Raw genomic sequence first — 12098 nt, forward strand, 5'->3', positions numbered from 1 at the left:
TGAAACACACCAAAGCACCCCTGTGTCTGACAGCCAGGTTACAGCTGGAGGTGATCCTGGGACTGCAAAGGAACACCACCCAAAGAAAACCCGTGCTTGAACTCTGGATCAAGGGGGGAGATTATCTTCTGGGCTCTCATATGAAGGACTCCTTACTCCTGTTTTAATCTCTGCATAGTCTTTGTGGTAGTTTTGTTGCAAGAGGTACACTTACAGAGACCTGGGATTTTGACATCTGCCATCAAAAATTCTGGAGGAACATAAGCCTGGAACTGGAATAATATTAAACCTCAAAGATCTGTTTACAGCAGAAACAATTGCTACTTGTACTTCCCTTTTGCTGTGAGAAAGTATAAAATCAGGCATGTAGAGAAACATATAAGTAATGAGGTAGACTGGCTTGCAATTATTTTAAATCTTAGCATTTAAGTAAGTGGCACAAATGGCTTAAAGAAATATACATACTTCCATAGTCCAAAAAGTTAAATTGAGAGCTACAGCAGGATAATGTACAGCAATAACACTGATCAGAGCATGAAACCTAATTTCCTTGTAGGAGTAACTGTAAATTGATGAACTTGCTAAATTAAAAGTGCACTCTCTTATAGTTTATATTCATTGCATGCTGTATTAAGCTGAAATATTTCTTATCCAGAGATTAACTTAATTTTTCCAAGACAGGTCTGTTAGCTATGTCAAGTACCTTTCCAGAGAAAATGATTATAATAAGGCAGTTAAATCACATCTAGTAAAATTTAGTCATGTCAGACCTAAAATTGTTCAGAAAAATGAACTTGGATGAGACTGACGTGAAAAATTTGAATTTGAGTTGCTAATAATAGTCCCTTTAGTTTTATCCTATTAATGCTATACTGACCCAGTACAGTTGGGCTTCAAACATGCTGTTCAATCGTATCTTGCAAGACTAGCCTGGCTTATTTTCAGAGAGATGTTCCAGTCATCTGACTTTTTCTATTTTGTTTTAACATGTCACACTAGTATGTTGATGTTTTATTAAAACAGGGCTGCTCTAAAATATGCAAGGAGGAAGTATGGCTAATACAGTTATCAGAATATACAACACCACATGCCTAAATTCTACCAGTACTGAAGAGATTTTAATGAGTCTGCCCTCTTTGGCTACCCTGCCTGTTCCTCACCTTCAGTAATTTCTCTAATCAGTACTTCAAACAACATGGCAACAAAGGATAGCTTTTCTTTTTCTTAGCCAGTTTCGTTTATTTTGTTCAAATATCACAATAGGATTTTTTTTCCCCACTCTTTAAAATCAGTTTATGTCCATATAGTTCTTTCATAAGTCTGGATATGTCTTGAAGCCATCAACTATTCCACTGTTGCTCTAAAAAACACTAACAATAGAATGAAAATATAAACCACTACGTGAAACAGTTTGTCATGAGACTAGGGTATTTTAGTTTCTTTCTCTTTGTACTTTCTCTTTGCACACCGATGGAGCAACAAATTTTGTTGGAAGACATCTGATGAGAAAGAATAAAACCATAAATAGAAAGGCAGAGGGCAAGAAAAGATCTAGAGATGAGTGAATGACTCAGACTTCTAGTTACATGCATATTTAAACCCTGGTGATGCATAGCTGTGTTACCCAGGTAGCAGCTTACCTGTGTGATGAATGCAGACAAGGCAAAGCTGCCAAGGCACACACAGCACTGTGGGAATGAGGGCAAAATAATTCCAGGCCAGATTTTATCTCAGAACAATGTATTTATCCAGCATGGAACTCAACGGGATAAGCATCCTAAAATTAAGCTACTTCCACGTAGTCAGTCAGTGCATTCCCAAACTGAACAGCAGACACAGTAGTTGTACCTTTATTAGTCACAAATGAGGAAGAAATGGTTTAGCATGTGATAATCAGTGGCTGCCTCAATGGCAGTGACCTGGAAATAGCAGAGTTCAAGACACAGAGTGTGAGGAAGATGAGGAGCAGAAGGCAGGCCCTGGAGTCCATGAGACATACATGAGTTTATTCAGAGAACCAGCAGGCAAGATCCCATGGGAGGCAGCTCTGAAAGTTGCTCAGGGGAGCTGGCAGCAGTTCTTTAAGGACATCCTTCTCCAATCATAAAAACAGTTCCTCCTGATACTCAGGAAAACATGGAACTTACAACAGCACTCCAGTGCAAAAGGACAGTAATACAGGAGATAAAATCAGGGATAGGCTTCAAAGAAGGAATCTGAAGACATGGGTAACAATTCTTTGGACAATAAAAATCTGAAGGTAGAGATAATGGCTTGTCCTCTACCCGAAGGCCAGTAACAAATGGAGCACTGGGACACTTGGGCATTGGCACAGTCTCCATCCCTGGAGCTGGGAAGCCCGGGCTGGACACAGCCCTGAGCATCCCCGCCTGACCTCCGGCTGGCGCTGCTGCCGGGGCGGGACGCACTGACGGCCTCCGGAGCTCTGCTCCAAACTCGATTAGCCCGTGACGTTCTAGGACAAGGCTGGCTCCGAGGACGGGAACGGTGCCCCCGGGGAACACCCCCGGCCCCGGTCCGGGACCAGCAGGAGCCGCGGGACCCGCCCCCCCCGCACCGCCCCTTCCCGGCCGGGCCCCGCCGTGACCCGGAAAGAGGAGCCCGCGCAGGCGCAGCGGCCGCACGTGGCACCGGCGGGACCATGGCGGGACGGAGAGAGCTGCTGGAGAGCGCCCAGGTACCGCGGGGAGCCGGGGGGGAGCACCTGGAGAGCGCCCAGGTACCGCGGGGAGCCGGGGGGGAGCACCTGGAGAGCGCCCAGGTACCGCGGGGAGCCGGAGGGGAGCACCTGGAGCGGGGCCGGGCCGGGCCGGGCTGGGGTTTAACCACGGCTGGCGCCGTTGCAGGTGAAGATGGCGGTGGAGGCTCTCCTGGCTTTCGCCAGGAGCAAGGCCAAGGGAGACGCGCTGCTCCTCAACGAGAACGAGAGCGTTCACCTCCTAGTGACAGTCTGGAAGGTCCCGCGGGAGGCAAAACTCATCAGAATGTAAGAAACTCACCGGTATAGGGGTTGCTCGTGTCCTTTGGCTTGGGAAAGAGCACTTTGCTAATGCTGAGCGTGAGGGATTTGGCTGCCCCGGCCCCCTCCTGGCGGCTCCCGTGCCTTCAGTGAAAACCGCTTTAGTCCCACTTTTGGTGTAACTGGAAGCTGGGCTGCCATCCTTAGGCACAGAGAATACTGATTCTTTGGGTTGCCAGTTACAAGGTACGTGCCTTTCAATCCTGAAGCTTGAGAAAATAAATCCACTGAGATTCCACTAAGGATGTTTAGTAGTTAACAGAATCTAAATACAAGAGTTTCCCTGTATTCTTAAAGGGTAATGATCTCTCAGGGTAGACCTAGTTCCAGAAAAAACTTCTTTGTCTGTCTCATATCCTCATTGTAGACCACTGCCCCATGGCATTCGACCAGAAACAGCTGAGGTTTGCCTTTTCACAAAGGATGAGCCAAATTTGTCAGCAGAACAGACTGAAAATCTATACAGGAAACTTTTAATCCAGAATGGAATCAGAAGTATTAGCCAGGTAAGAGAGGTGTTTGATGGTATAGTAAATGCTTGAATAATTGAGTCCTTTGCAGCTGGATTGGATTGTTTATGCTACTAGCAATAAAACCATAAAATAATGTTATTGTTGTGTTTAACCTTGATTTAGATGTTACCATGTACTCAAGTTCAGTTGCTATGCAAGACATCCATGTTGTTTGATTCTTAAAACAATAGGAAAAGGATACAGTACATTTTGATTGTCTTCAGCATTCTAAAATAATGATTCTGTGCAGTTCTAAGAAGCATTCTAGGCTGCATTTTTAGCAGTGGGGACTAAACTGTTACTTGCACTGCAGATCATCTCCTACAAGACTCTCAAAAAGGAGTATAAAATGTTTGAAGCGAAGCGTCGCCTCCTGAACAGATTTGATCTCTTTTTATCTGACGACCGAATTAGGAGACTCTTGCCCTCACACCTAGGAAAACACTTCTATGAAAAGAAAAAGTAGGTCTTTAATTTGTGTACATCCATTTTTCCTTATCTTTTTTAGGATCAGATTCTTAGTAAAGCAGGGAGTTGGCTTTGTTTTGGCTTTTCTAATTACTTCCTTTTTTTTAACCCTTTCCCATTCTTTTTTAGGGCACCTTTATCTGTAAACCTGAAAGCCAAAAATCTTGCTAATGAACTACAAAAGCATATCCAAGGGACTACACTCCCAATTAACAACAAAGGGTGCTGTTAGTAAGTACAAATACATGACAAGTGCTTTCTATCATCCTTCACTTGAAGGATGCTTGTACCTTAAGTGTAGGAATTTTAAGTGAGTTCTTTTTATTCTATTAATATGTGAATAAAAGATGTTAAGGGTCGCCATTCCAAATATGGGCCATTTTGAACCTTAACCTATATAAAGAAACCAGTAGTTCTACTTAAGACATTTTACTGTAAAGTTTTACTTTTTGTCTCTTTTTTCCTTATACCAGAGGAATTTCTAGGCACCTCTCACTGTAAAACAGCATGTACAATCTTAGAGAACTCTATTTCTGTTAAATTAGATAAAAACTATTTCCAAAATATGCTAGTACTATTTTTTTTCATGTATTGTATATCTAAAAGGATTTAAATTTTAAATAATATAAGGCAGAAGTTCCATATCCAAATATGGAAAGGTAAATACAGGTGAATCTCTTCTGACTGCTATTAAAAAAGTCTTCTGTTATAGCCATCCATCCTTTATGAAAGTAAAGAAAATTATAGATGCCTAAATACAAGTAACTTGAAGTATGTTTATTTGCCCACACATAAATATTACTCTTCTCTTGTTTCAGTACAGCACGTATAGGTCACACTGGAATGAAAGTGGATGAGATCGTGGAAAATGTCATTGCAACAGCAAAAGTGATTGCTAAGAAGTTACCAAAGGTACTGCTGATTGACTGCATTAAAGCCCAGCGGGTTCATACTTCAGCCTTGTTATTTTTACATAATGTACTGGTTTTGTTGTTGCAGAACTGGAAAAATGTGAAGATTCTTCACCTCAAAACACTTAAATCAGTTGCGCTTCCAATATTTACTGCGAATATTTCCAACCTGGATGAGCTTGACACAGAGCCACCTCTCAAAAAGAAGGAAGAAAAGGTAAAACAAAGTTTCTTCTAACTTTGCATAAGGTCAGGTTGGTGCAGTTAGTTCTTTGTTTTCCTTTTATGCATTATAGTGTTGGGTTTAAACATTTAGCAGTTGATCCCAGGTATATATGGCTAAAAATGGGTTAGGCCATCACTGCCTCAGTGCTTCAAATACTCAGTAATAATAATGAAATTATGCAAACTCCCTGATGGGTTGTAAAGCAAACTGGAAGGAAATGTTTCTAGTGCTAAACTAAAGGGGGATGAGATTCATTCTTAGAACTTTGTTAGTATTGTTTATTCATATTTGCTTTCCAAATATACACTCATTAACATATAAGTGGATTTCAGATTATGCATCTATTTTTTTGTTGGCTAATCAGTGACATCTGAATAATTCAGAAGCTCATATATTTGTATAGATAGGGGGCTTATACTTGTAAAAAATAGTAATTGGCTATTCCTTTGTGCTGAATTCTGCTTATGTTAGTTTGTCTGAAGTAAATGTGGAACATCAGTATTCAACTTAAAGGCTGTAATCTTGACACTATTGTAATTGTGAGTTATTTATAATAATCTGCATGCAATGCATTTTTTCATATTTTACATATGGTTGATCGGTCTGGGTCTATTGAATAGGGGTCTTTAATTGAATGTTGCTACGCTGTCTAATTTTTAACCACAGTAAAACTATTATACATTTAGAAATGTTATGGGGATTTGTCTGAGATGTACTTCTGATTAACTAGAAGGGAAAAACGAAGAAACCGAAGAAGACAGCTAAAAAACTGAAGTCAAGTCAAGTCACTGTGACAACTGAAAGTAAAGCTGCTGCTGCTACTCAGGAGCCTGCAGTAAAAGAAAAAGCAGAAATAGTCCAAGAACCAGATGATCATGATGATGAAGAAATTCCACAACTGGTCCCTATACAAACAAAGAGTTTAGCTGAGATGGAGGTAATTGCTTCATAATATTGGAAAACTCATATTTCAGTTAAAACTAAAGATTTTGAATGTATTAAATTGCTCATTGCTCCTTAGGTAACAGTGTGTGTTAACACACTTCAAATGGACTAGGGCGCAGTTCAGTTGATAGAAAGCATTTGTCATTTATCATGGTTTTCCTTTCCTGAAGAACAGGAAATGTGTTCCTTACATGGAAGGGTAATTTTTTTGTCTGTCTTAAATACAGAAAATGGAACCAGGTCCAGAAAAAGGTGGCAACTTGGGCAAGAAAACCAAAACACCCCTCGGAAAGAGAAAGAAACAACCTCTAGTACCGGAGACTCCAAAATCAAAACCTGATGTTGCAGGAGAGCGTGCAGACTTGCAGACACCACCAAAACAGAAAAAAGCCAAGCAGGTCAGCAAGCCAAAGGAAGCAATAAAAGAAAAAGACATGAAAAAGACTCCAAAAAAACCTGAAGTGAAGACTTTTGCAACACCCAAAGCTGGCAAATCGATACAGTCAGTCAAGAAGTCTTCAAAACCATCAAAGCAAACACCCAAGAAAGGGCGGGTGCCACAGTCAGCATGAGAGTTGTCTGCTGTAATGCAGTTTATGTAGTCATTCAGGGATGTATTTTTAGTAAACAAATATATTCATGAAGTGAAATACCTTCTTAAGAAATCCGATCCCAAGGGCTTTTTTTCTGCCAAGATCTGTAACGATTCATTTGTTTCCTTCTAATTTACAAGCTGGTACAAATAAACTCACTGTCTTACCAGCCCTATCACTTTTTATCTTTTCCTGGCCCAGACCAAAAGCACTCAAATTCTGCAAGTGTCAAAAGGCAGGGAGGGGGCTATTCCAGGGAAAAAAAGCACAGGAATATTCTGTGACATTTCCTGAAGCATAGCTTAGTACAGACAGGGTCTGAAGCACAAAGCATGCATGCCAGAAGCAGCAATCTACATGTGCTTCTAAAGGTGAAATAGCTACTACCATTTTTTTTCTATAATTTTTTCAATATAATGAAGACAGGTTGACATCTATTGATCTTACCACACATATTGTAAGTTAGCAGCCTGATACCAAGGCAAACTATGTAAGTTTTAGCTGTTTTTACCTCGAGTATTTGCGTATTAATGTGTCTAGTGCCTTTTTTTTTTTTCTTTAATCATTTATACTTTATGACATCAAGCAAAATCTTACCTTCACTTGTGGGCTTTTTTTCTGGTACCAGAACAGTTGAGGGTGTTCCTGCATGATGGTCGCCAGTACTGTTGTTTCTTCCATCTGAAAAAAGCCAAAGGCTGTATGAATTCCAGGTGTGCCAGACAAGTGAACTAGTCCTGTAATGGCATGAAAAATACATCAGGACTGAAAGGTGATATATTTGAAATTGTACAGAACAACCAAATTGTTCTCTGTATGATGATCACTTTATGTCCTTCTCAGAGTGAGAATACAAGGCAGATTTGTGTTGAAATGTCTTGGTTGTAAAAACCTCAAATCCAGATAGGAAAAAGTTGGTAAGAGACAAGATCAATCAACAGGATGTAACCAGCCTAATTTGCCATTAAAGAACCCCATCCTCTCTCCTTCTTAGGGCTTCCCATATCAATATGTTTGCTAGGAAGTAAATGGGTGCTAAACAAAAAGTGGTAAAAGAAACTAGAGAATATGAAAAAATTCTGCTTGATTAGTGGTGTCTTTTTGTAACTGGTGTCTTTTGTAACTTTTCAACTGTGAACCAACTGCTATGAAAGGAATTGAGTCTGTAGTCACAGTAAATGTCATTGCAGGAATACCCTTCCTCAGCAGCATTGTTCTTGGCACATTGTACTTCCACAAAAACATGGAAGCTCCATGCACTCTTAGCCTGTCCGACCTCCCGTCAGCTTAATATTCTAGTTACTGGAACTGTGTGTCTTACTCATCGTTAAATAAACTGTTATATATATAAGGGCCTTGTGAGAGCAACTACAAGAGATCCTGCAGCCAAATGAAGTTCTGGTGCTTGAGGACTTGGGAACCTTAAAAGGTGTGTACCGGGTCATTAACTAACACAAGGGTGAACCCAAATACATGTCTTGCCTTTTACATAACTGCTCACTTGCTGAATTTCACATCTTGCATCCACAACTTGCTTCCTCTTTGTCGCCCTGAAGTTGTATCCCAGCTGCTCTTTATAAGCCTCGAGCACGGAGTTAAAGGAGTCTATGTGCATTTGCAGATGCACGTTATACTCTTGCAAATCTCTGCTGTCTGCTACCAGCTGCCTCCTCTTGTGAGTGTGGAGGTCTACAAAGCGGGTGTCCATCTGCGGAACACCTTTTTGAAGTGCCTCCTTTCCCGAGTGTCCCAGCGAGGGGACGCTGCCCCGGCTGGAACAGCTGAACGGGTCCAGCCCCGCCCGTCTCACCTGCACACGGAAGCGGCAGCGACCGCCACTTCCAAGGGACGCCCCGGCCCCCGAATGCCGTCGGTCGCTACAGATCAACCTTAAACACCTTCAGCACCCACCGCGGGAGCGGCGGGGCCGCCTGAGGGCAGCGCGTTGCCGCCTCATCGGGGCGGGAGCTGGAGGTGCCCTCAGGTGTGGGGGGCGTGGCCTGGGCGCCCCCTCAGGTGCAGGCGGGGGCGGGGCCTGGCGGTGCCCTCAGGTGCGGGGGAACTGTCCCGGCCGTGCCCTCAGGTGCGGGGGAACTGTCCCGGCCGTGCCCTCAGGTGCGGGGGGCTCGGCCCGGACGTGCCCTTAGGTGGGCGCCGCCCTCCCGCCACTCCCGCCCGCCTTCCCTCACGTGCGGGCGGCCCGAGGCGGTGGCGGCGGCGCCGCTCCGATGGCGGCCCCGGGCGGGCTCGGTCGTTGCGTGGCCGCCTTCTGGCTGGCGCTGGCGTTCGACGCGCTGGGGCTGGCGGTGCTGCTGGCGGGCGTGTTCGCCGACGTGTTCTTCTCCGACCTGCTCATCTACGCGGGCGGCATCGGCATCTTCCTCAGCCTCATCTGGTGGGTGTTCTGGTACGCGGGCAACCTGGAGGTGCCGCCCGAGGAGCTGCGGGACGACGTGGGGCTGGCGGCGCCCAAGGGCCGCGGGGACACGCTGCTGCGGCGGCTGGTGCACGGGCTCAGCCTCCGCCTCACGGCCGCGCTCGGGCCCGGCCGCCCCGCCGACATGGAGCTGCAGCGCCCCGCGGGGCCCCGCGGCCGCCCCGCCGAGCCCGGCAGGTGAGACCAGCGAAGGGCAAGGTGGGGGCGAGTCGTAAAGTTTGTCTAGAACTGCAGAAAGCTCTCTTCTCGCCTGAGGTCTAATTTAATACTTGCTGTGTTAAACCACCTGCTGGCAGCTGGTGCTTCTTAAAATTAAAGTAGTGGGGAATCTTTCTGAGCTCAGGCGGTAATAGAAACTGAGAATGTGATCAGGGAGGGAAGACACTTCCTGTGGCCGTCTAAGAACGGGAAAGAGGAGCTGGAGTAAAGCCCAGTGAGCGTGATGGAGCTTTATGTCCGATGCAGCACAGAAGCCCCGTGGTCCTGAACTGGTGCTGAACTGGTCCCGACAGTCACTAAATGCTGCCAGAAGTGGTGTTTAATGAAACAGCCATCAGCCACTACCCACATGAGCTCTTGTGAGGGGGAAGCTCCCTCTTTAGCACCATGAGGGACCTTTCTAAGAGAACAAGAAGAAAGGTGAAATGCTGACTTATGTTTAACTTGGGGGCAGAGTTCTAGCTAATAGATTGACGCTAGTAAATGTAGTCATTAGTTAAACTACTTGTCTTGAACCTCAGTCATCTGGAAAAGATGCAGTAATATCCGATGTGCAAAGAAAGTGCCTAGGTCCCATTTCAAAGCCCAGCTGAAGATTATCAAGCCTTTCAAAATCTCCCTAGTTTGTTCATTTACATGACATGTTCATTTAGGAAGAGAAGCATGCCTTGAAAAAGCATGTGAGAAAAAAAGTCTAACTTTCACTTCACTATGTAAAATCCTTCATTGAAGGAACTGTAAAAACAGTTTTGCACCGTGTTCAAGGATTCTGAACAACTTGGCTGTTCTGATTGACTATGTACAAGATTAGCTTTTTCTGCAGCTCCTTGAAACTAAATTCTGAAGCTACTGTTGGTACAGAAGAGTTCATGTGGAAATGGCCTTCTTTCATGAAATCCACAACATTTTTCTTGAGAGGAAGTTTTAACAGTAAGGAGATTGAGCATGGATAAGTATTGCTTAATAGAAAACTTGTAGGAGGCAGAAAAGAACAGCAGCAATACAACTTTCAAAGATTTGTTGCTGCTCACTAGTTTATTATTAACTACATCTGCAATTAGAAAACAGGCTGTTGAAAACCAGTCATTCTCTTTTCAGACTTTCTTTTTTCTGAAATGGGTCTAGGATTGACAGATAGAGATCCATATTTGCCAGCAAGAAATTACATTTATAAATGACCTTTTTCATGTAAAGATCACGGGAATTGCAGGTCTTGAGATCAGTACATAGTCTGCTACCTCTGTAGATGGCCCTACTCTCAATATGCATACAAAGATGTGCATTTTGTTGTAATGAACTTCTAGTAGCGAGACTTGTCCATCATTTTTAAATAGTTCAAGTCTTATTCCTGATTCTAATGAGGTTTGTTATTTCCTATATAGTGCTTTAGTACAAGTTATCCCAAGTAAACAGCAGCTTCTAATGTTACAGGAAATGAACTTCTGTACAATTGCATTAGTAATGGTAATTCAGAAGGAACCAAAACAGAGGGAGTGTATAAGAGTTATGTTACACATTGTAACATAAAACTCTATGATTTTACTTTCAAGGTAGAATAAAGGGTAACAAATGGTGGCATCTCCAAAGAGAACTGAGAGTTCCTTTTTGAAGTTAGTTTATCTGAAGTACTTTATATCTTCTCACAAACAACTGTCTGAATCAGATCATTCCTTACTGATAAATATCTCCCCATCTGGAGATATTTATGAACTTAACCAAACGGGTTAAACGTGTTTGGGCAGATATTGTCAGGAGAGAGGAAGGAAGAAACACCACCACCACACACACGTGCAAAAAAAATCCCAAACAAACAAAAAAACCCCTCACCATACTGGCCATTAGAAAAGCTTCCATTAATAGCTCTTGGAAGTTATTAATGGAATATTGCCTGCTGTTCCAATGTACCATCTTGAAAATTATATAGTAAAAATGAATGAGAAGGGTGTGAGAATTCTCAAGATATTAAAGGAATAACAAGTAGATTAGGATCCTTGAGCCTGAAAAGAGATTCAGACACTATTGGAGATGGGCTGTTCACTTGCTGGATCTTTCATTTGGGTCCCAATTGGCTGTTAAACATGAGGAAAAGTACTTCTAAGATTGATGTCACATAACACTTTAGAGTTTTATATGACCATCTGCGTTAAGACTATTTTTGAGTAAACTTTTCTTACTGTATTATCTTCAGGATCTGTTGAAGACATGCCTTTTGAAGTTACTGCCTTAAAAAGCGGGGGAAGTGCTGCAAATTGTGGAAAGAGAATTCCCTACTCAAAGCAATAGGATTCTCTCACTGTGGAATAATCTCTGCGAGCACTGTGGACTCTGCATAAAATGGACACATGGAGTCATATCTCTGCCAAATACACCTATTTCAGTGTTGGACTGGATATGCTTTGAAATGGTGGGAAAAAAAACCAACACAAAATCTCTTTAAGAAGTGAGAACTAAAAGAGAACTGAACCCAAGTCCCAGAAAAATCTCTGCAGCTTGTCATATAGTTGTGTTTTTTAACTATTATTATTTTTAAAACCCTGGAAGGTTTGGATAAAAAGCTCTTGCACAATGAAAAGCTCTTGCACTGTTTTACCAAAGTCTGGAAGTTAAACTTACTGTGAATTTTTATAATGCCAGTGCAATACTTTTGTTTGTAAGGGTGCTTTTAAAATACCTATATTAAACTATTGATGCAAAGCTGCAAATGCAGTAGAAGTTGTTTATAGTGTAAATACACAATTTACAGCGTC

The 12098-nt window shown here is 42.8% G+C and overlaps 2 protein-coding genes and 1 long non-coding RNA gene across 5 annotated transcripts; 2 read left to right on the plus strand and 1 right to left on the minus strand.

Moving 5' to 3' along the window:
• Positions 1 to 1213: 1213 nt before the first annotated feature.
• Positions 1214 to 9185, minus strand: LOC120325019. 2 transcript variants are annotated; one of them, XR_005566786.1, is made up of 3 exons: positions 8506 to 9185; positions 7293 to 7376; positions 1214 to 3243 (listed from the first exon to the last, which is right to left on the minus strand). It is a non-coding gene; the product is annotated as an uncharacterized LOC120325019 (long non-coding RNA). The 2 variants fall into 2 exon arrangements; XR_005566785.1 differs by having other exon boundaries at positions 1214 to 3249; positions 8506 to 9184.
• Positions 2596 to 8046, plus strand: RSL1D1 (ribosomal L1 domain containing 1). Of its 2 annotated transcripts, none has more exons than XM_027743915.2 (9): positions 2596 to 2698; positions 2868 to 3007; positions 3408 to 3546; positions 3866 to 4014; positions 4150 to 4251; positions 4839 to 4932; positions 5020 to 5148; positions 5888 to 6094; positions 6330 to 8046. In XM_027743915.2, exons 1-9 carry the CDS (start codon positions 2663 to 2665, stop codon positions 6672 to 6674), a joined length of 1341 nt encoding a protein of 446 aa, XP_027599716.2. In that variant the 5' UTR covers positions 2596 to 2662; the 3' UTR covers positions 6675 to 8046. The 2 variants fall into 2 exon arrangements, with proteins under 2 accessions (XP_027599716.2, XP_039246058.1); XM_039390124.1 differs by lacking the exon at positions 2596 to 2698 and adding an exon at positions 2751 to 2782.
• LOC114000025 (transmembrane protein 238) lies at positions 8712 to 12098 on the plus strand. The gene is made up of 2 exons (XM_027743927.2): positions 8712 to 9309; positions 11540 to 12098. The coding sequence occupies exons 1-2, from the start codon at positions 8924 to 8926 to the stop codon at positions 11547 to 11549; spliced, it is 396 nt and encodes a 131-aa protein (XP_027599728.1). The 5' UTR covers positions 8712 to 8923; the 3' UTR covers positions 11550 to 12098.

The sequence above is a fragment of the Pipra filicauda genome, unplaced genomic scaffold (genome assembly GCF_003945595.2).
Source record: "Pipra filicauda isolate LSUMZ 115617 unplaced genomic scaffold, ASM394559v2 scaffold127_size2900866_pilon, whole genome shotgun sequence".
NCBI classification, from domain to species: Eukaryota; Metazoa; Chordata; class Aves; order Passeriformes; family Pipridae; genus Pipra; species Pipra filicauda.

Excerpts from the sequence above, each read along its gene's own strand:
- LOC114000025 (XM_027743927.2), top strand. The coding sequence starts at position 8,924 with ATGGCGGCCCCGGGCGGGCTCGGTCGTTGCGTGGCCGCCTTCTGGCTG.
- RSL1D1 (XM_027743915.2), top strand. The coding sequence starts at position 2,663 with ATGGCGGGACGGAGAGAGCTGCTGGAGAGCGCCCAG. Across the intron at positions 4,252-4,838 it reads AACAACAAAGGGTGCTGTTA|TACAGCACGTATAGGTCACA; the intron begins GTAAGTACAAAT and ends CTCTTGTTTCAG. Across the intron at positions 5,149-5,887 it reads TCAAAAAGAAGGAAGAAAAG|AAGGGAAAAACGAAGAAACC; the intron begins GTAAAACAAAGT and ends CTGATTAACTAG.